Source organism: Pteronotus mesoamericanus, unplaced genomic scaffold (genome assembly GCF_021234165.1).
Source record: "Pteronotus mesoamericanus isolate MK-2021 breed Mesoamerican mustached bat unplaced genomic scaffold, CSHL_Meso_final contig_116, whole genome shotgun sequence".
NCBI classification, from domain to species: Eukaryota; Metazoa; Chordata; class Mammalia; order Chiroptera; family Mormoopidae; genus Pteronotus; species Pteronotus mesoamericanus.
In genome coordinates this window covers 13,146,961-13,168,876 of record NW_026555027.1, presented here as the reverse complement: position 1 = coordinate 13,168,876, position 21,916 = coordinate 13,146,961, and the positions used below count along the sequence as shown (strand labels likewise).

Below are 21,916 nucleotides of genomic sequence, written 5' to 3'. Positions count from 1 at the left end.
CAATGATGTAAAAAGTAAATAAGTCCTACCCTCTCCTCCAATCCGTTTCACTATCCACAGGCAAATTTTGTTAGACTTACTTGAATCTTTCAGAGATGTTCTATGCACATAAACTTTGTTTTATATATAAAATTTTTCTTAATGTATTATACCTGTTTTCTGCAAATTCCTTTTTTCACTTAACACTATTTTTCATTTTTTTGATGGCTTAATACTCCAGTTTAAAAAAATGTGTTTAATTGATACAAATATGCTCCTATAAGGTCCTCATCTGCAGTCACTGATACAATACATGGTGGCACTAATTCCTGGAATTGCTAAACTGAGAAGTATGCGCATAAAGTTTTGAGTAACTGCTCTTGAAAATTTTTGTACCATTGACAGTAGAAGGAAATGTGTCTCTTTACATTCTTGCCAATTCTGGAAAGACTGCTTAGTCTTTGCCAACCAGATGGTTAAAAAATGTCATCTGTTTTAATTTTTATTTCATTCCCATGATGCCTAATGTGACGGAGCATATCTTCATACGTTTCTTGGTTATGTCTATTTTTTCTGAATATCTGTTAAATTCTTTTCTGTTTTTTGTTCATTTCTTTTAAATTCTTTTAGAGGCTCATAATGAGATATGTACGAATAAAATTATGTAACTGAATTTTAAAAAATAATCCAGTGAGAAAATGGAGACTAGGAGGCGATGGTTACAGGTAAAAAACAAAGTGATAATAGATATTAGAGTTGATAATAAGTTTATAATTTCTGAAGCTGGGTGAGAGATTCCTGGGGATTCATCGTATTATTTTCTCGTATGTTTTAATTTTTTCTAATAAAAGTTTTAAGTAATCTCATTTTTCCTCTTAAGATGTTCATATTTAGTATTTCTGAGTCGTAAGAACACTTTGTGGAATAAAAAAAAATTGCTTTGTTACAGACTCTATAAATAACCACCCAGCGTCTTTGTACAGAGAGCGAGCCTGTACTATTTACCGATACTCCATCTTTCCTCCCCGCCGATGTGGAAAACCACCTTTATACTACACTAATTTCTTACATACAAATTTATTTCAAGACTCCCATTTTGTCCTATCCACTTGTCTTTGCGTGTGCTGAGCAGTTTTAATTTCTATGCCTTTACATTTTTCCTTAGATTTTTTTCAGGCTATTCTTACCTAATGATTTTTCCAGATGACTTTAAAATAACTGTATTAATTTTCCTGTACTTGTAAACATCCCTCCCTGTATTGCTGCCCCCCCCCCAACAAATTGTAACTTGGTTTTCTCTTTTAGATGAGTGTCTTTTCCTGTTGCCACCCGGAAAACGGGGCGTCATGTCTACATTCAGAGCGCAACTTCACCTGACACCCTGCCAACACACAAATGTTAGCTAATTCTTGCCTCAGGGTAAAAAACATTTTTTTCAGTTATTGTGAAAGGTCAAACTGCCAAAACAAACTGGTATAAGATTTGAACACCACCATTCATATAAGTCTTATTTTATAAAAAAAGCACCTGACTAGAAACTCAAAAAAGGAGCGTGTCATAATCAGTCTGAAGTAAAGGGTTTTAAATATAATACAGTAATTTTAGTCATAAGCATTTTAGTTTTACTCTATTGATCTACAGCTTCATAGAAAGATGTGACTTAAAGAAGAAAAACATCTTTTACGTGGCTTGATCAATTTATTAGAAATAACCAGCAGCGAGCATCTGTTTTCACAGAGCAACTGTTAAATTAATCCGTGTTAAGTCGGCCTCAAAGCACTTGGATAAAGCTACAGGATGTGGGTGTAACCGGATCGCACCACCAACACCTGATAGGGCCTCACACATGCCAGGTCAGAAGGAAGAAATGGAGAAGAGGGAAAGTCTATCCTAGAATCAAAACATCAAAACCCAGCAGTCTCTTGGGTTTGTCTTCAAAAATTCAATCCCTCCCTGTCCAGATGAGCTCCCCACCTTAAAATAAAACCTCCCCCCAAATAAAAAACAGACTGCCTCATTCAATTCACAGTTTGTGAATTAGGGAAATCCAAGAGTCACTGGAAACCACTACAGGCACACGGTGACTTTCTCCTGAATCAAATGTCAGCCTGAGCTCAGTAGAGAAACACACTGATAAAATGTGAACGAGTGCGTATTTCTAATACACAGTCAATGCCCTGTGTGAGCAGGGCCAGAAGTCAGTCCTGATCACTACCGTTTCAAGCTTCTGCAGGTCTTAGAAGCCACAGGTCCCTTCAAAAAGATCTCTCAGTTACTCCTTCCCATGGCTCTTCCATAGGTGATAAACAATCCCTTTGTTTTCAAAGAGGATTGCAGAGATCTCTGCAAGACAGCAGCCAGGAATTCTGGAGCTATCTCCAGCTGGTCCCAGCAGCCAAGGCTGTCACTTGTGCAGGGTCACTGCTGAAAATGTCAAGGAGGGGCAGAACTAGGAGGGGCAGGGAAGGGGACCAGGAGAGCTGCCTCCTGGACACACATTCTTAAGATTCCTTTCCAAGCGGGTTTTCTTCTGGGTTCAAAGACATTTTAAACTCTAACAACCAGACTATGAAGTTGACACAGTATTTTAAGACAGTCATCCCTGTTTTCAGGTATCAAAAATGTTACTGATGAAATGTTGAGATGTGAAAGCCTTCCAGCCATCTGATAGCACTGAAATGTGAAGCGTGGCAGGCCAGTGCCGCAGGCAGCTGGGCCTCTTCTGCAGCCTCTGCATCTTCGCGGGGGTCAAGGCCACTTCTGAGGTGTCCGAGAAGAGATGTTACGAAGAGGCTTACAATGAAAATCAGAGCCATTATTCATTCAGGGCCTACTACCCGCCCCGCTCTCGCCTTCGTTAAATTACTCTTAATTCAGTTTTTCTCTGCACCAACCTATTTATAGATACTTTGCAGATGTGGAAATTTAGGTTTAGGGAAATTAAGTCATTTATTTTACTGTGGTTATAACCCCAGTTATTGAAAGAATTGTGACTCAAATCCAAGATCTGGATGACTCTAACATTTATAGTCTGAATTATTTTATTTGGGGTTGCGGGAAAGGGGGAAGGAAAGAGATTGGGATGGACGGAGTTTTGTGGAAGGGAAGGAAGAAATCACTCAGAGATGAGGCTCTGAAGTCTGTGTAGGTGAAGCTGGAGGGAGGGAGGGAGAGGCAGCCAGGAACTGAAGCCCGAACAGTGCAGTCGAGTTTCTTATCACGTAGCTACTGTACTCGTTTACTTCCTCAAGGAGCTAACGGCCCAGTCCGGGAAGAAACACTGGCCGAACTCCACCCATCATTCCATTTTGCTAGAGGCAGGAGAGATGAACTCAAGACAAAGTTTGAAGCTGGCTGAAACAGGAAACCAGCTTGACACATGAAATGGGGAAAACAGTAGATACTTTATGGGCTCCTGTTGAGGATCGCATGAAAAACACTTGCAACAGCGCCTGGCTCTGAGAAAGAGTTATATACCTGACTATTATTATTACTACAAAAGCCAAGAAGAGGCCTATTTTTACATATGCCAGAAATAGAGGTGTTTATTCCAGAACTAACAAATCACAATATGGCATGACTAACTGCCAAGTTTCTAATGTAAGTTCTTTTGGTTGGGACCAAAACAGCTCACAACAAACCTAAAATAACTATAAGACAGTATTTCTCCTGTCTTAAAATTTCCAAATATACAGGCAAAGATGAATTATTATGTACCCTAAGAGTTCTTTTAAATGTTCAGCATACAGAATGTCTCCCATAAATTCTTCACTAAAACATACATTCTTCTCCACGACTGGGTATATTCAGGATGGAAGTGTATTTACCATTAGTTTAAACAAATCATTCATCAGAGTGAACTGTCAGGGATAAATTATGTACTTGTAACTGTTGGGGTGATTGTACTAGTTCGTGTACTTTCTCAGACACCCCAGCAGGCTGCCACCTTAGTCCCTGTATTTCTGTTCCTTCCAGCTTGAGTCCTTAAAGAAAAGGCAAAAACAGTTTTTCCTCTACCCTCTTAGGTTCAGAACTAGGGCCATGCAAATTAAACTGACAAATGACAGACCAACAGGAGAAAAGGCACACACATTTTACTTCATGTTAATATTCTGACCTGGGGGTGTGGATGAGGGGCTTCACAAAAAAAGACATGAAAGCCCCAAAGCAACAGGTCTGAAAGCTTATAATCCATTTTAACAAAGAGCAGCAAACTGTGGAGACACGAGAAGACAAAGGAAAAAGGTTTTGGGCTTCTGGTGGTGGCATTTATTCATTTTATACTTACAATGTTGTATTTAAAGTAAGTGAAGGATCGACAATTCAGTCTTTTCTCCCAAAACTGATAAGAGGAAATATAATCATATGGAAACTAGTTAACAGGCCACATAAATAACAGCTAATAATCAAAGATTATATGGGTCTGGCTGAACAAGCTCCACAACCACGTGAAGGGTTCTATGTAAGTGGCATCTCAACACGCACTGTTAAATTTGAAGACAAATCTAGTTCTGTTTGTGGCTAAAGATTCGTACCTTTGGGAACTTCATATAATACATGCTTCTGACTTATTTTTCAGTCACATAACATCAGAAGTGACTTTAACAGAAGAGAAAGGGGAAGGGGGCACTTTATCGACATCTGTGTAATCACAGAGCCCAACTACTGTTCCCATTAAATGGTTCTAGTCAACTAACATCACAATGTCACTGATGTTTATATTCGAGCCCTGGCTATGTTTGCCTGTCAAGCCGAACACTTCTTACAGTCAAACTTTTTCCTACATGAATGATCATGGAATTACTAAAATAAGAGGATAAACTGAACTGCGAAGTCAGGCTTTCCTTATTTACCTTTGCTAATCTCTGTGTTTTTTGTTCATCTCATTTTCTTCTAGCCCCACATTACACTGAAGGACCACCATGTTAATAAACACTCCTCAGGGGCCGCAACTGAGGTCATTCAATACTTACAAAATTAACAAGTTTTCCACACACGATCCTTCCCTACATCATCACTTCCAGCCTAATTCTGGGTTAGAAATGCCAAGAAAAGAAAGCACACGTCTGCAATTATATAGCCCTCACTGCCCTAAGTGGATTCATATATCCATTAAACCTGATATTTACAAAGAGCTTATAACAGCATGAGATTTACTGTTTTTTTAATTTATTTTTTTTGTTCAAATACATTTGTCTCCGCCTTCCCACCACCACTGAGATTTACTGTTAAGAAATAAAATGCAGGATATGAAATGGGTGGTAAATTATGCATGTGTTTATATTTTCTCTAAGCTATCTACAATGCCTTTGTAATACTGTACTTTTCTAATTCAAAAAATCTACTTAAATATAATTTTAAAAATGACCTCCAAAACATTTTAAAGCTCTAAACTTCCTTCTCCCTTGGTTATATTTACTGTGGAAAAATATGTCAAAGTGCTAGAAAATGAAGGTAGATTTTTTGTTTTTACAGTTTAAAGATAATTTTTTAAAGTGTACTAGTCAACTACTAAAGGAAATACAGGTATCCCTGTACTTTTAACTCATTCCTGCAAGTGTGAATTCTCTACATATTGTCCCATACATCAGCATTCACAAAATACAGTTATTTCTATCATAGAATAGGAAGCGAATACAGTGCACGTTCATTTTAAACATCCATAGTTCCTCTGTGGGTAAAGCGTAGCCACAGATGAGAAGAAGTCCTGAAGTTCCAACAGAAAAATTGTTACGTTTAACACTAAATCTAAAATCACTAAACTTAAGTCATTTGAATAAACTTACCCTCCCTTCAAAGCATATTCACACAATCTGCAACACCCAGCTTGATAAACACTTTAGGAATAAAATGGAAAACAAGGTCCAGTTGTTCCAACCCCCAGCAACTTTAGAAGTTCACCCTCCGTGCAGTTTCTTACTGCAAAATGAATGCCGGACAGCAGCAGTGATCCCGGGAGCACATGGACCCCCCGACCCCCGCCTTCCCAACCCACCATACCATGCACAGTGCTTCCCACATTTGCTTACCTTCTGAAAATAACATGCCAGAAGAGCACGGGCTTAAGTTGTCAAAAAGTATCATGCTTTAGGTATAACTACGCAAGAATTATGGGCACGCTCGGGCAGCCTCCCAAAAAGTTAAAGAAAACAGAAAGCTTAATCCAGCGTTCCCAGGAACAGACAACACGATGTGTGGAGTCGCAGTGCCTTGTCACCCTTTCCTTTCAGTGGGCAGCTGACAGCTCAACCAGTGTTCAACCATACACCCTGGGTCCCAAAGGGTGTCCCCAACTCATACTCCAATACTGGCTGCACCGAAAAGACACACTGATCACTAGGCCCAGCATCACCTCCTCTTCCTCTCCCATAGAGAGATTTCGACATGGCTGGTAACTCTATTTACCCAGCCACAAAACAGAGATTTGTCCATATGAGGTCGTGCCTTCCGTCGTTGGCCAGATTTTCTTAAGGCCCCTGGCTCACTGTTTAGCTGACGGCAACCCTTTAACCTCTGTACATACAGAAGTGGACACAGCAACAAGGAACAGGAAAAAGACAAGTCAGGGTGTTGAAGAAAGAGGCTGGAAGTCAGAGGACAGACCCTTAATATTCGAGTAATACTAGGCAACTTTGTGTCTCCAGATTCCAGTTTCTTCATCTGTGAAAGAAGGGGGCTGAGAGGGGTCATATGGCTCCAAAACCTATGATCCATTTCCAAGACAGTAGTAGGCTGAGCCGGCCCGTCCACAGCCACACTGTACAATGTGGTAGCCAGTAGCCACGTGCGGCTACTGGGTACTTGAAGTGTGGCTGGTCCGAATTAAAATATTCTCTATAAGTAAAATTTTGAAGACATAAAATTAAAAAAAAAAGAATGTAATATATTTCATTAATAACTTATATAATGATAACATGCTGAAATAATACTTGGGATTTACTGAATGCATTAAAAATTAAATTAATTTAGCTTGTTTCTTTTACTCCCCTGTGTAGCTACCAGAACATTTTAAATTATATTCATGGTGCCGCTATACTTTTTTTGGACAGCACTGCTTCAGAGCGGGGCCCAGGCGTTACGTGGAGCCCAGAGGAATTCTGAGATGCAATGACGCCGTGTGAATGGAACACTGCCATTCCCTGGCTCTTCACCGTTAGGCCTAAGAGCTTAAATAAAATACTACTTAAAAAACGGCTGTTTTAAAACCACGCTTGTGTTTTCTTATTTTACTCACTAACGATGAATCAATAGCAACTAACATTGGGCCCAAAATAATCAATATCACTTCATTTACTCTAGGGCTAAGTCTTAATTATCAGCAGCAGGCTTTAAGTATAATCCTAAACGAGGTAGTTTTATACAGACACTTGTATCCTGTTTTCAGTTTCCTTTAAATTGATTATATAATTTTGTTCCCTTCATAAAGATGATTACAATCTTTTAGAAAAAACACTTTTGAATTTAATAGGAACTAACGTGAGCTTGCACGGATGGACCACATTTCACTGACATCTAATTAGAAACTTTCCCACTAATTACTAAAATCTGTATCAATTTATTTAATGTACTTTAAATGATTATAGAAGCAGAGATAGTTTCTAGAGAGCCTGTTTACTTAGGAATACAATAGACTATGAATGGAGTCAATAAAATATTTATAAGATTCAGGTAAGTCGAGAGTGAGTACATGAATAGTCAAGTATCCTTCGCTGAACATATCCTTGGACTGCCAATTTTTTCAATTAGGTGTTCTTAAATAAAGGCATACATCTAATTGCCTATAAAATCCACTACCAAAGTCAATAAATCAAGCTAATTCTGCAATCCAGAACCAACTAAAGGCACACCCATTTCAAATTGGTCTTTCATTATTGGCCAGTAACTATGTTAAATATTTTCACTGATATAAAAGCAGAACAGAAGTCAGAATAGACTATATGATCTTAGAGAATTTTTAAAAAAAATTATCAAAGTATATATATTTTATGACAATTAGGAAATCATACAAGAATTAAAGACAAAATTTTCTTGCCATTTCAGATTTCATCTAATAAAATTTTTAAAATTTTCACTTACATGATATAGTTACCACCTACTTTTTTTATGGGGGAAAAAGTATACTTTCAAAATATGACCAGTGTAATAGGAAATATACATTCAAACAAAACTGTGAACTCTTTCTCTAACTATTCCAGAGATATACAAACTATCAACTGTTTTTCAGAAGATAGTATCTAAAAATGAGAAGATAAAATCTTTTCTTGATAGATGTTCAAAATAAAAGAAATGCCAAGATCTAAGATGGTCAGACTTGAACTAAGATTTTGATTACTCTTAAGAGAACAAAGGAGTTCAAAAAATATTCAGAAAATAAAACTAAGAGCAGTTTTCAAGGAACCATAATATTTTAGACATTTCCTTTTTGATAAAATCATGTACAATATGTCAAACTAGTTGGACATATTTTAAATAAATCTTCAGGCAGTATAAACTCCAAACACTCTCTGATGCTCATGATTATATCAAGCTTAGGACTCTAGGTTTTCCCCACATCTTTATTTCATCACAGACTTTTACAACAATATTTTCATTTGACCACTTATACAATAATTGAAATAAATAGGTAAATAATAAATTAAAAAATGGCAGTCCCATTTTTATTGATATAAATATATTAAGGTTCATTTTCCTCTCTCCCATATTTCTTTCCATTCTGTTTTAATAACACAGGTGTACACAAGCTGTGTATCAACAGAAAAGAAGTTGATCATGGAGGAAAATCTATCTTATAAGAGGTTCTCAGATCATGCTTTTTTAAAAACCTCAAAGCTTGTTTTATCTGCCCTTCCTTTCAAAGATCAAGCACAACAAAGTTGCTTTAGGGAAGTGTTAAGATCAAATAAAATATAGTTTACTAGGAGGGAGAGTAAACTGACACTATCCACAGGGTGGGTTAATTTCTTTTTCCATCATTCTGATTGGAAGCATTTCACAGAAACACAGTCTAAACCATCTTGGATACAATGAGACAGAGTAAAATCTCAAATCTTGGGTGTTCCTGTCATAAAAATAAAAAAGCACCCCCCTCTCCTCCTTCTCAAAGATGTGCTTCCTACATGCTCAGCTAGCAAAGATGTGGGCAAACCTCAAAAACCTACTGTAATTACTCATGGGGAATCCTTGTTTTGGTTATTACTCATGGGGAATCCTTGTCTTGTCAGAACGGTTATTAATCTACTCATTTTCCTCGACATCCCAGAATGCCAGTTGTCTCATAACATCCTCCCTCTCTTTTATTCTTCAGAAGAAAACCTGGAATGTATTCATGGTGGTATATGCTCCCAGCTAACAGACCACCTGTACCAGCCTCCCTTGCAGCTAGGTGCTATCATCCTAATGAGATTAAACAGACATTGAGAACTTCTACAAAGTTTCCTAAACATAACTGACTGAACTACTATCATCAATGGCTACCCCTACTGTAGGAGCATTTAACAGTACAACATTGCTGAGCAAATGAAGCTCCAACTCATCAAGACATTCAAAGTCCTGAATCTCCTACGGTCTATACCATCTTTGCCACCCACATATTTTCATAGCTTCCCACATTCAATCTCTGTATCTTCATTGTTAGATCTGTCTGGAAACCCTACCATGCTTTAGTTAACCTCCACTCATCCTTGAAATCTAGTTCAAATGCTGCCTGCCTTTGCTATGAAGACTTGTACATTCTTCCATTGCAGCCTTTGGCACAATGTGCCTAATTATTTCTACATCTCTTCCCCATCAGGGCACAAAATCTTTCATGGTACAAACTGAGTTACTTCTCTGTTTACTTACAGCCCTACTTAATACCAAGGCTTCTGTAACTGAAGCACAGAAGGCATCTAGTATATGTCCATAAAATAAATGAGGTTTTAAAAAATTCAAGGTAAGGGGAAGAAAAATACAGTAAGTTAATAATAAAAAATATGCAATGGAGTATACAGATGCTGTATTTTAAAGTTGTACACCTGAAATTTATATGATGTTATTAACCAATGTTAGCCACATAAATTTAATTTAAAAAAACCGTAACTCTAAATCAGTGTATCACAGAAGTCAATCACAAGTGCCTGGAAAAATCTTGGAGTAGAAACAGAACAAAGGAATACATAATTCAAACAACCAATTAAATATACTTCATTAAACCTTCCCCTTGTCTGCTAACAGAATAATCGAAATATGGGCTTGGGTTTATGTTTTATGTGTTCCACTCTGAGATGAATGAGCAAACAAGCAATGTGGTCATGTGTCAGATTTTTTAAAAAGTATAAATAATTTTACACATTGTAAGAAACCTTTAGAATGCTGTTTTAACGAGTGTCTTTTCTTTTCCGGGGGGGGGGGAAACTTATATTAACATTTTTTTCTCATTTTTTATCGGCTCTTTATGAAATCAGTAACTGCAAGTAATAACACATACATACAAGAAATACTCCAAACATACAGAATACTGCCCTTCTGTGTCCTTACAACATGACTCTGAAAATTTGCAATGATACAAATTTGACCTTTGAGTCTCACAAAAGTTGAAGTGAAATATTCAAATGACAAATGCAGTAAAGGAAAGGAATTGCCTGGGAACAAGATAGGTCTGCATTCCATCTTGATTATTAAGTATGCTTTCTCTGTCACTGAATTCATTATCTTTGTCCTGGATATCTTGAATGACCATGCTGACAAGTTACTCTGTCCCTAGTTCCAGGGCCATGCGCTGTCTTAATGACATCTCTGTCCTGCCGCATTGTTTCTACTCTATTTCAGCCATCCAGTCACATGGCTACCCTCAGAGGATTTCTTCCTCTCATACATCACTGAGCTAGTATGTAATAATCCCAAAAGTGCAATTTTATCACAAATGTACTCCTGAAAGCAGAGCCCATCATGATTCCTCAAATCAACAGCAATACACAAACCCCTTCACGTTCAAACATCCTATCAGTTAGCCAAGAACCTTCTCAACTCACAATAACTATAGGATTTTAAAAATTGACTTACAATACTTTTCTTGGATTTAAATTTCTGAGATTCTGTGGTGTAAGAAGATTTAACACAATACAAAACATCAAAAACAAGCCTGACAAAGCACTAGCAAGATACAAGGCTTATCATAATGACCTCGATTAGATTTTCAATGTCTGTCAAGTTAATAGCATATAGGGGCATTGGCTTCAAACCTTTGAACTTGAAAAGTAAAATTCTTTTAGAGAACGGAAGTAACAATTCATTTTTTTTTTCTTAAGGGGCCAATTTTGATCCTGTTCACATTAAACTAAAATGTAACTATTAGCTGTAAAATGGTAAAAAAAAAAAAAAAAAAAAAAAAGGCAGCAAACCAAAAATAATGATAATGAAATTTTCATTTTGATGACCATTCCATTTAAGTCCAATACACAACATTTTCTTTCTAAAATGCACTATTTTATGCAAACAAAATCATTTCTGGGCTCCCTCAAGTGAAAGTGTCTCAATCAATTAGAGGACTGATAAAATATTTCAAGAAAGAAGTATTTCTCTGTTGGACCAATTTCTGAGATAAGAGTGTAAATAACTGATCATTGTTAAGTTATTGACAGCATTCATAAAACCTTTTCACAACAAGACGTTCCAGAAAAGGCTGAAAAATAAATCTTACTTAAAAGGCTTTAATTTTTCTCTCTAAGCTTGGAGTTAGGTGTCATTCACATTTTTTTTTTTAACACAAGAGAAATGAACTCAACTTTCAAAAATCAAGCACACAATTCTTTACCACCATGTTGTAAAACTGCTTGAATACACACTGAAAATATTGGTCAGATATCTAGTAAATGTAAGGCATTGTGGTGAGTGATGAAATAAATTATAAGAAATTGTGATCACAATATTAACTTCTCTCCCTCATCAGTTTTGTTTTTAATATTTAACCACTCCAGAGTAGATCCACTGTCCCCAGTTAACATATAGTCTCTGCTCCAGATATCAAAGTTTACATTGGGGTGGTGACCAGGTCCGAGACCTTTCCTGGTAATACCACATAACATATCACACCCACAACAGACTTCCATGTAACATATCCCTTAACCAACTTCAGTAATGGAGTGAACATCCTCCACTACTTCCTGTTTATTTTGTCTGCCCCTTTTTATACCATAAGCTCCCAGGAGGGTGGGGAACCTTAGAAACATCTGTTAAATGTAGGAATGAATTCCCTTTTCTGGGTGTGCCCATAAGATTATACATTTCTGTCTATAAAAATAAGCTAGTAATTTTTCTATAGAAACTTGATTCTAACTTCAAATTGCTAATTTACTTAATACATAAGTATCTGTGATTAATTCTTAGAATTAGTTTGCATATTTGCATGTTTTTATGGTAGTTTCTTAAGAACTCATCACTTATATCTTCAAACCAATATTCTGCAATGGCAAAGCTGTATTTATTTTAAACAAAGCATAAGAAGCAGTTAAGAGCATCAGTATTAGGGATATTTGCTTTCAATTACCACTTTTCTCATGTGATAGGTTTTAATGTTAGTCTCTGAAGCTAAGATTTAAAAAACAATTTAATAGGTTTTAGAGGCCCAGCCTTCAAAGTAAATGCAGGTTTTTATGAAAGATGAAAAAAATCAATAAATATGGTTAAGAAATAGTGCCCATCCATCTTTATCATGTGTCTATTAATTCCATGTCAGTGGTTATTTATAAAAACAGTAATTATGCTTTTGAAAATGCATCCAATAGGAGGAACAGATATAAAAAGTCTTTTTTTTTTGGATTAATCAAACCTCATTAAAAATACTAGTTTCTTTTCTTTTGATTAAAAATAAAAATTATGTTGCCTCAGTAATTTTGTTGTAATCAAGCATGTGCAGACACAAAAAACTAAACAAATGAGTTTATGGTAACAGAGTTAAGAGGTCAAGTCTAAAGTACACAAATCTCGCTCATGGGTGGGATTAAACCTCTTCATTTTCTTCCAGTAAAATATCTCCACGGGGTCAAACTATAACAAAGCCACAAGAGTAATAATGCATTTCTTCACTTAACACAAATGACCTTTCTTGATGTAGCAGATCTCTTATTCTTGCAGTATCCTTTAAGGGTAAAAAGTGAGTTATCAGTCACTCAGATGCCTTATATTCTTCAATGAAGACAGATACGTGGGCTTCTTTGGATGTGAATTAAGAGCACAGGACAAATTATTAGTTTCTTTAAGAAAGAAATCAGCCAAAAATAACAATTCCATGTCAACAAAATACATCACCAGAAAAAGTAACTTTTTTAGCTAAATCAAATGTCTCAGCTAAAAATCATCTGAACTTGGGAAGAAAAATCAGAGAGAAAGACCATCTGGCAATTAAGCAGCACACACACTGGGGCCTATCACTAATAAGACCTTTAGAATTCTCGAATTTGTTCATCTCCAAAACAGGCTTACTGTTCTTTCGCTTTTTCTGGCGTGTTTATCTTGCTTATTTCTTATCTCTGTTCAGTGACCCTTATATATATGGTTGTGATACTATCTCATTCATCCCTCCCTGCTATCTCCTCTGGGCAGGATGTTTATTCCAAGCATGCAATAACTACCACCTCTCACTTAAACCCTCTTTTTTTTTTTTTTTTTTTTTTTTATTGAACAGGACAGTGATAAATACATGGACTGGCGCAACAAAAGCCCAGAGATTCCTTGGGACTTTGTTTATTGATTCTTCAATGCGTCACATCCTTTAACCACAGCAACACCAATTTCCTGTATTCTCAAGTATCTTTAGCCTACCATTGAAATTGAGCTTGAAAACCTCTTCTTTTACAATGAGCAAAAATATATTACTTTTAAAAGTCTTTTAATTAGGTAGCAGATCACTATAAACTGTTAAAGATGTGATAGCCATCATCTGACTCGTAGTATCATTCATTTTATTTGGAAAATAAATTTCGTACGGAATCACTGCATTCTCAGTCTGTTTTTTGATGTCCTCATACTCTCGTGAAGATCATTTCAAGCTTCCATTCCAAGACCAAAAATCTTTTGCTGGCATATGAAATCTTTTACTTCTGCCCAGATTGGCAAAACTTGTTATTCACTTTTCTAGAAAAGGTTCTGCTGAAAACTAAACCAAGCTTGTTCATAGCTCTTTGCACACAGCCGACAGTCATCTAATAGCTGAGTTAATAATCGAGCCAGTAATATTAAGACGTGTGGCAAGCTGCCAGTATGCACACATTTAAAACAGGTCTTTCCCATTTGCTTGAAAACTCTTTATGCTTTTTAGACATTTATGTGCAGTTTAAAATTTCCAATGCGCACGAGCTACTTTAGTGTTTAACAAAAAGCTAACTGAAACATAAAATATATAAGTACTTAATAAGTAAAATTTTATAACATGTATTCTAAAATTTTTTATCTATGCCATGTTATTTTTTAATTTAAATCAAATTCATTTTTTTCTTATAGAGAACAAATTGCCAATTTCTTGTAATAGTCTTAGCTGGTGGTTGTTACATGCACTAGTCAATAAGTGAAAAATGATAGTTTTTTTTAAACTTTCAACTACGTGTGAGACTTAAACATATCCATCTTACATCATCATCGTCATTATACACAGCGCAATCACTAACAGTGCTGACAAGATGCCATCATGTTACATATATACTAAGTCATATACTGTTTCAAGTATTTTACATATGTATTACCTCAATGATCCTCAACAACCAGAAACCTTATTATTCCCATTTTACAAGAAAAAACTGAAGCAGAGGGCTAGCCCACAGTCAGTAGCTCAAAAGGGAGGATGCCAAGGGCAAGATTTAAGCCCAGGCAATGTTGCCCCACTCTACGTTTTTGGTCCGTGAGGGATGTTACCTCCCCTGGACACGTGAGAAACTCAATGACTCCGACATCTCACTGGCATTGAAATCAACGTGACAAATGTGGGAACAATTCCACGCTTTCCGTAAAGCTGAGCTTTTAAAAACCCTTCATCTTCCCTATTTCAACCACCACCTTCCCTCATAAAATACTACAATCTTAACAAAATTCAAGCTAAATCTGTATTGCATTTTTTTAAAATATAGCCGCACAAACTAAATCTAAATAAAATGGCCTCTTAGCTCCCTTTTTGCACACTAAGACCTCACATGTGTGAACCTGAATCCTCTGTACCCACCCCAGATTAAACAGCAAATTAACCATTAAGCATCACTTTTTCAGAGAACTATAATTGATGAACATGTCCAGGCTTTTTTTTTTTTTTTTTTTTGGATGACATTTTAATCCTAGAATGGTCATTTAAATTCAGTTTTTAGTGGAGTTCTACTTCTAAAAAGGTACCAGATTAATCAGAATTAATCTGAAGAGAAGAATTCACCGAATATTTTTTTCAAAGAAAGACACCAGTATCCTCACTGAAACGGTTATATTTTTTAAGCTATCCACGTTAAACTGAAGAAAAAGTTACATAACATTTTCCTCTTCATTATGGTTTTCATTTGCAAATTCAGTTTGAGGGTTCAGGTACTTATATATACTTATAACACAAAAAGATTGAGTAACAGATACTGTATTGCTTAAACTTGCTCTCATTCAGGGGGCGTGTGCATTCCTTCAGCTCAGCTGCCTCCACCTGCCCCCCACCCCCGTCCTCCTCCCCCCACTCAGGAGGGTGTGTCTGAGCCCGGGCAGGGAGACAGGGTGACGGCATTCCCAGGGGGTTGCAGATGATATTCAGCATCCATCCCACTCCAAATATTTGTATCTGCTAACCCACTAAGAGAAGAAATCCATTTCATAGGCTGAACATGGAGAGGTAAAAAAAACCCACAAAAAACAAATGAAACAGTTTATTTTCTCCACCTTCCTTGTTGCTGCCCAGTGAACCACTTTTTTGGTCCTGTCCGTCCTGAGTCAAGGTCTTACTGAAGACACAGAGCTCTTGGATCCTGCTTTCAGCCTCTTACCTTAAACCCCCCTCAACTCCCCACTCTTCTCCAGAATCTTCCCTACACCTTTACTCTCTGTCTCGGCATGTCATAGTTCATAAACATACATTTATCATCATTTCTGTATTTTCTGTCTTCCCCAATTGACTGGAAGCTTCCTGAAGGAAAATACTGTTCTATTCATCACAGCATCATAAGAGTTGCGGGACAGGATTAGATCCAAAAAGGAGGATCAATAAAAATGTCCCTACTAATGAGCAGATGGAGAGAAACACAAAATCAGCCTCCAGACTTGCTCATCTTTTATTAGGAACCTTCTCTTTCCTGCCTGGCTCTAGGGGTGGGGGGAAGTGAAGACAAATGCCCCGCCCACCCCCTCAGGTGAAATTATAGACTGTGTGGGTGTCTGTCTGAGAGGGGAAAGGCAGAGAGAGGCATGTAAACAAAATGACTTAACTTCCATCCCTCCAATAAGCATACAAACCTCGCTGTATATGAACTACTAGGAAACTCCCCAATATGGAGAGCAGGACCAATAAAATGGCATTGGTCAGGTCAAGATAGAATAAAGTATACAAAACAAAGTGGAGTCACTCATGTCAACCAAGATGGCTGCCAGTCAGCCATGACACTTTGGTTCAAGAGGGAAAATATATAGTCATAGCAGGCACACCCGGCAAGGAGACACACTTAAGATATCTGCACATGTGATCAGAAGAGCCATGTGCAGAGGAGGACCACCTACAGATAGGCTCTTGGGGAAACTCTGCACTTGCCATCAGGGGTGTCAAGCAGAATAGCCATGTACCACCCAGAGGCTCCTGGGCAAATTCCATACTTTGCATCAGGGGTGCCAAGGTACTTATCGAAAAGACCCAGAAGAGTGGAGTACACCACTTCCAAGGTATAACTGAGGCAGGCTCCAGACCACTGCTGAGACAGCCGAGCTCCACACAGCAGGGTGCTGCTCCACGCCACGCTGATCTCCCTTGGCACTGGGTGCCAGAGGCTTACCCTGCCGGACTGAGAACTTCGTCTGCCCTGCTGCCCACGTGACTCCGGAGGTCCTTTCTTGCAAGTCATTGATGACTCCCTTGCTCACCGTGCTGTCTCCTAAACATGCAGAATAAGACTCTGGGACTTGAGTTCGTTATCCCCCACTGATTGTGCTGTGAGTGCGTGTGTGTGTTTTAATTCTCTTAGGTTGAGTAGGATATTAATGTATGTTGACATTCTACTTTGAGTGAACCTGCATTCAATAAAAGCTGACTGAATAGCATAGTTACTGTGTGTGACTCTAGTCTATTCCTTGGTGCTGGGCTGCTGAGCAGGCAGCTGGCCGAGCAGTTGCCCGGCTGACTTCTAGGAAAGACTGTGTCAGGAACACATACTTGTGACACGCAGGGATCATTTCATCCTACTGCTGTTACTTTATTCTTTATATATACATGTTTAGACTGTTACCACTTTTACTCAGAGTCCCACTTAACCTGTACTTTCCTCCTGGTACGTGACACTTTCTATTGTCTTTTATAATCAATTGTGTGCCTGTCTTATTTACTCTGCAAACTTCCTGGGAGGTGGAGTGAGGGCAGGAAGTAATGAGGTATATGCACACTAAACCTTGCATCCTGGAACTCTGCACCTAAAGCACACCGATAAGGTTTATCTTTGCTTTCCGTACTTGAAATAATAAGGCAGAGATCACAGGATCTATTATGACAGGTTTTTTTTCTAGGTCTCTTAAGGTGATACTACTTGTCCCCACCTAGATCACATTCGCACCAATAGAATGCACTTTCTACAGAATTTGATCACACTTCTTCAGCGGTAGTTTAGTGATCACATAAAAAGTACATAATAGGTATGCTTATTTCTAGAATGACTGACAACCATTCATCTTCACACAAATATCTGTACAGAAGTCTCTAGTATGCCATAAACAGCACCATAACATAGGGATCCTCCAGCAACAGGGAGAAAGCCTTATCTGCAGATGAAACCCATTTTCCTTGATTCAATGCACCACATTATTTTCATTTTTTAGTCAGTTATTCCTAACTTAAACTTGTGATTTAGATGCCTGTTCCTTTTCATTTCCTGTCAAAACCAGGGATCTTCAGTCTCTCTGGAGTACTTGTCTGTAGTACTAATAGCATCGCAAGTGCCATTAGGCGCCCCTGCTGGATAGGGTGACAAAAGAGAAGCTTTTGTGCTCTGCTGGTTCTCATGGCTTTCCATTGATTAGCAAGAAACACTTCAGAGATTCACCATCAAATCTTGGCTTCAATACCCTATGTGTGAAGGTGTCTGCCTTTAAGCAGTTACTTGTCAGTATGGATAGGTTTCTACAATCTATGCATTAGCACCATATCGAAGTAGGTAATTGTGATTAGATTAAACCCCCCAATATAGGAAAATAAAACTTTAAGGAGAAGAAAATTTAAGGAAATAAGAATGAATGTTGGGGTTTTTTTTTTCTTAAAAACAAACAAACAAACAACTCATCCTCTGCTGAAACACCAGGCAAAATCATCAGCCCATGTAATAACACTTCCACCAAAAGCTGAGGTCCCATTATTACCGCCCTTACTGGTTTCTCTTTTAGAGACACCTGCAGCAGACCTACTTCCTGAGCCCTACAAAAGACAATCAGGTCACAACTGCATCTTTTCAGTGGCCACAGATACAGCGAGGTAAGTCCCCCTCAAACCTCATTGCAGTGAAATACCAGTCTTCCGGCAACGCTTGGAAAAATGGACTAATGTGAACCTCACCGCCACCCTTTGCAGGAGGTGATTAGCAGTGAAAATGTCCGAAAAGATGGCAAGAAGCAAAGAAATGCAATCAATAGCTAAAATAAAAAAAAAAATAACATTTCCCTACACGCTTCCTCTTTATGCAGAGAAAATAACTGCCCAGGAAAATTCAGTATTTATTTTTTGACAAAAGCTTCAACTATAAAGCTTATAATATTACTTTAATTACTTAATTTGTGTTTTTAAATATGGTCAATGAATCAGGAAAAAATAATTGTAGGAGTAAATTTAAGTCATGGGAAACATGAGTTTCCTTGATTAAATGTTTTTTAAAATATGGAAAACCAGATTCTTTAACTCTTAAAGCAATTTAACTAGCCCTAAGTCACTTCCTAAGCTACTTGTATGTAAAATACATGAGAAGAAAAAGTTCAATGACCGTAAATTAGGGACTAAAAAATTGTAATGGTGTGATAGTCTGTATACTGTCAGTAAAATTACAGAAAAACACTTGCCCGGAAATTGATTTTTTGGAAAATTACCGTGAGGTAGAGAAACAGGAGGGGGAAGAAATTGGGAGCGGAGGTTGCCAATGGTAAAATCCCGAATGGGAACCCACCGATGCGAAATGCAACTCCTCTGCCCCAGTTGTCACGCAAACAACTTCTAAGCATCTTTAGATAAAAAGAAAAAAATAGTCATTTTGCACAAGCGCTAACTGAATGTTCCAGAGTTGGATGAATGGGTAAGACTTGTTATACACCTAGTGGTGGGTGGATTTCGCCAGGCTGCAGCCTTCACACAGCTTTTCTTTGCTGCACTGCAGAGGCGCCATCTTCTCCGTCTTAATCTTCACTCAATTCAATCCTTTTATCTGCACCCTAAAAAAAAAGACTCAGAGGACCCTCCCCAACAGCCCGCGCCCCCAAGGAGTTCTACACCAGAGTGCCCAGCGCTGCCAGGGAGGAGGCCGCACTTTAATCAGACAAACGCCTCCTTTGATGCTCAGGAGGGGAGAGCTCGTGACTCCGCACCACTCGATACAGCCCTTTCTATTTGCATACCCCGCTCTCCGCGTATTTCTCACTAAAGACCTCACAGCCCCGCAGAGAATTAGCAAGTCTCAGAGGTGATGGGGGTGGGAAGCAGCGCCAGCAGCACCCCAGCCCCCTCCGGGACTGACGCGCAGCGCCAGGGCAGGGAGTCGGGCGGGAGCCTCGGTGGCGCACAGCCTAATGAGGCTCAGTTCACCGCGCCCCGGGCTGGCGAGGGCGGGGTGTCGCGGCTTTTGTTCCCGGGGACATTCTCCTCCGGAAGAAGCTGAAGGTGCGAGCGAACCCCTAGGACGTCCAGGCTGGGGGAAGGTGCGAGGTGCCTGTGGGTCTCCGACCTCTCCCCATCTCTCGAACTTAACACAAAAGGGAGACGCAGAAATGTACAAAGTTTGCCCGCGGAAGGTGGTGCGCGACCCTGGCAGGGGTCGCACTTAGGAGGCCGCCGCCAGTCGCCGCGAAGAGGAGAAGGCAAAGAAGATCGGGCAGGGACGGGGTGGTGGGGATGCGAAGGGAAGGTGAAACGGGGCGGAAAAGGCGAAGGGAAGTGGGGGGAGGAGGTAGCTTTCCTAGCTGTCCCGACTCCTCCTCCACAGGGCCCGCGAGAAAGGGAAGGGCAGCGATTACGATTTGGGGACAGATACAGGGGCGCTGCATTTTCGGTTTTACTCCACGTGCTTCAACTGGATGTCTCTGGCCCCCGCCACAGGCCCCAGCCCCTTGCCGGCAGGCAGGGACTCGGTCAGGGTCTGGGCTCAGGATTGCCTCCTCCACTCGCCCCCGAGTAGCGCGGACCCGGGAGCCTGCTCCCTCTCCGCGTCCTCGGGACAGGGCTGGGCCGAAAACAGGGATGCGCAGAGCGCCCGCAAGTGGGGGCGTTGGGCGCCGAAGGGAAAGGGGTTTCTTCGACTGCCCCCAACCCAGTTTCTCTGGGTTAAAAGACTTGGGGGGGATCGGCTCCACACTGTTCCCCCTCCCCCCATTCCGAAGGGCGGCACCCACCTCCATCGCCTGAGCCGTCCAGGCGGCCAGCAGGGCCAGTGCCAAACCGGGCAGCATCGCGACCCTGCGCGGGGCACCGAATGCGCTGCTGTGCGAGTGCGGTCCGCCGCGCCTTTGCTCTGCCAGTGCTGCTGCCGCCGTCGCTGTCTCCGATGGCCCCAGCGATCGCGTTGCTCTGGGTGCTCTCTCCCACTGCTGCCGAGGAAACTGACGGAGCAGGAGAGCGGCTGCAGGGCTCGGAGCCCCGCGAGTCAGCTGATGCGGCCCAACCCGCTCGGAACCCGAGAGAGACCCCTAGCGGAGGCGTCGGGGAGCTGCGCGCGCTCGGGCCTGGAGAGGCGCCCCCCCTCCCGGGCGCCCACAGGTGCAGCGCCCCCCCTGCTTTTCCAGTACCCCGGGCGCCCCTACGGCAGCCTGCCACCTGGGCCCCAGGAGCAATAGAAGGGAGAGTGTAGGGCCAGGAGAGGGGCAGTGCAGGAGCAGGGAAAGGTGAGTTGTAGGACGTATGGGCTCTAAAAAAAAAAAAGTCGGGAGCGCTCTCCGCTCGTTCCCGTGAGCTTGACTCATCCGACCCCGCAGGCCGCACAGGGATGTCGTATGGGGCTGCTGCTTGGGTGCGTTTTTACCTGCATTTCGATTTGGTCTCGGTTTGGAAAAGTGGAGGCGTTTTTAAAAGAGAATGGGAACGAGATAAGCTTAAAGGAAATGGAATGTCTTCTTCCCTTGTTTAGAGAGCAAACGCCTCATTTCTTGCCCCCCCTCGCCCCTTTAAAAGCAGCTACAAGCAACCTGGAATTTCTATCTTTAGAACGAACCCGAGGAGAAAGGAGTTGGACCTAGTGAGGAAGCTGGCGACCCACTTACTTACCCTTGAAAGAAAGGTTTAAAAAAATTTTTTTTTGTTTAATTGTTGAGATGTTTGGGTTTTTTTGAGGGGGGAGTGTTTTTTTTTTCTCTTTAGAGAAGGCGCTGGTCAGCAGGGTTTTTGTTTTTTGGTTTTTTTTTTTTTTGGTCTGGCAGGGATGGAACATATGTTAGAGATGGGAGAGGAAGAGAAAGTTAAGAGGGAAAAGGTTTGTAAAGATGATTCTTCTTTGACCCCCATAACTAAGAACTTCTGACTGCAAACTCTGTCCTTGTTGTTTTCCATCTCCAGTCTCATTTA

At 40.0% G+C, this 21,916-nt stretch overlaps 1 protein-coding gene across 6 annotated transcripts in view; it reads right to left on the bottom strand.

The window, feature by feature from the left end:
- The window catches only part of APP (amyloid beta precursor protein), a 228,924-nt gene extending 207,920 nt beyond the window's left edge, over positions 1 to 21,004 (bottom strand). For 4 of the 6 annotated variants that reach the window (XM_054579515.1, XM_054579519.1, XM_054579524.1 and 1 more), the window contains exon 1: positions 20,752 to 21,004. In XM_054579515.1, coding sequence (XP_054435490.1) covers positions 20,752 to 20,808 — 57 coding nt within the window. In that variant the 5' untranslated portion in view covers positions 20,809 to 21,004. The remainder of the gene's footprint in view (positions 1 to 20,751) is intronic. The other 2 variants (XM_054579534.1, XM_054579538.1) reach the window with 1 other exon arrangement.
- Positions 21,005 to 21,916: the final 912 nt, after the last annotated feature.